Genomic DNA, 1,583 nt, shown 5'->3' on the forward strand with positions numbered 1-1,583 from the left:
TTGGTGGTCGACTCCCTGTGACGAGAAATTTGTAAGACTGGTGGTCCACTCCCTGTGATGATGAATTTGTGGTACAAATATAATTTTTAAATGAAAACTGTCCTTCATCTTTTAATCTACAAATATTCTTGCTTTCTTATTGTACTGATAATTCACCATCACAATGATATATATATATATATGTGTGTGTGTGCATATAACAATTAACTTTAGATAATAACGCATATATATATGTGCCTGTATGATTTATATAAAATTTTGAGCGATCAACTCTAATAACTAAAGTATTACAATACTGATGTAATGCTTAGATTTTGAGTACATGTGTGTATATATATATATATATAAGTGTATACGTTGGTTGGGGAATAATAACAATTTTTTTTCTTCAGCTCCTAACCAGGTTAGCGAGAAGCTGAGTCTTATCCGAGTCAGCAGGAGCCAGATAGGAGCGTACTTGTGTATAGCGATGAACGGTGTGCCTCCTTCAGTCAGTCAAAGAATGCTTCTTCAAATATACTGTAAGTTTCTTACATTGCGTTAATACTGTTCTCTGGATTAATCTGTCTCATACAAAATTATATTAGCAAAAGAGATAAGTAACAAATGTACTTTTTATTTATGTTTTTCATCTTAGTTTCTATACTTTCCTGCAGGTTTTGGAGCGAGGTAGCGTTTTGAATCTCCTGAGTTTCGCGAGTGCCTTCTAAGTGTTTTGGAACAATACAGTGTCTAAAGCCTCCTGAGTTTCGCGAGTATTTTCTCTGTGTTTTTGAACGAAAGAGTGACTTGATCTTCCTGAGTTTCGCGTTTCGCGAGTGTGTTCTTGCTTCAAAACAGCGAGAACAGTGTGTCGACTCCGCTAAGTTCACACGCTGGATATATTTCTTCTCAAATTAATTTCTATTAGCCTTTTTTTTATCTGAAAAAGAACATCACGTTTATGATATTCGTATGCACATTTCTGGTGTTATATTAGCAATGGAAATAAAACGTAAATAACTTAGTTTACTTAGAAACATTGGAAGAGAAGGACAAATAATAGCACTACGTAAATATATGTATTCAAAATAAATCAGATTAATAATTAATTGTGGAAAAAGACATGAAACTCACATGGACTCTCAGTTTGCCCTTAAATCTGTTAAAGTCCGTGCAGATAATGCGCTTGCCCCTCTTACAATCTACCGAAATGGAAACGCATTTTTTCTTTTCTATTTCAACCGTGAATAGCTTTGATGTTCATCAATGAAATCACGTCTTGAATTAATGACCCAATTCATTGGCGGTAGTTCTTTAGAATTTGATGATATACCTTAAGAGAAAAGACTTTTTTTATCGTCCTTTGGTAAAAGTTTTTTTTTTATAAAGTTTAATTACAATGGAATTTCATGAACTTGGTTGCACCGCAAGTATAAATTATATTCTAATAGGAATATATCGTGTCAACAGCAGAATGATTTGTTTCAGGCTTTTTTGTACGGCACTTGATAATGTTTTTTTAACCCCCCAGAAAAACTGCAACTTCGCTTGAAATCTGGTTTATGTATATGCTCATATATATATATATATATATATATATA

The 1,583-nt window shown here is 33.0% G+C and overlaps 1 protein-coding gene across 1 annotated transcript in view; it reads left to right on the forward strand.

Annotated features, from left to right (window-relative positions):
* Window positions 1-397: 397 nt before the first annotated feature.
* Window positions 398-1,583, forward strand: part of LOC106473552 (protein amalgam-like) — a 26,538-nt gene continuing 25,352 nt past the window's right edge. The window contains exon 1 of the mRNA XM_013934236.2: window positions 398-521. Coding sequence (XP_013789690.2) covers window positions 470-521 — 52 coding nt within the window. The 5' untranslated portion in view covers window positions 398-469. The remainder of the gene's footprint in view (window positions 522-1,583) is intronic.

This window comes from Limulus polyphemus, unplaced genomic scaffold, assembly GCF_000517525.1.
Source record: "Limulus polyphemus unplaced genomic scaffold, Limulus_polyphemus-2.1.2 Scaffold6272, whole genome shotgun sequence".
In the NCBI taxonomy this organism is placed as follows: domain Eukaryota; kingdom Metazoa; phylum Arthropoda; class Merostomata; order Xiphosura; family Limulidae; genus Limulus; species Limulus polyphemus.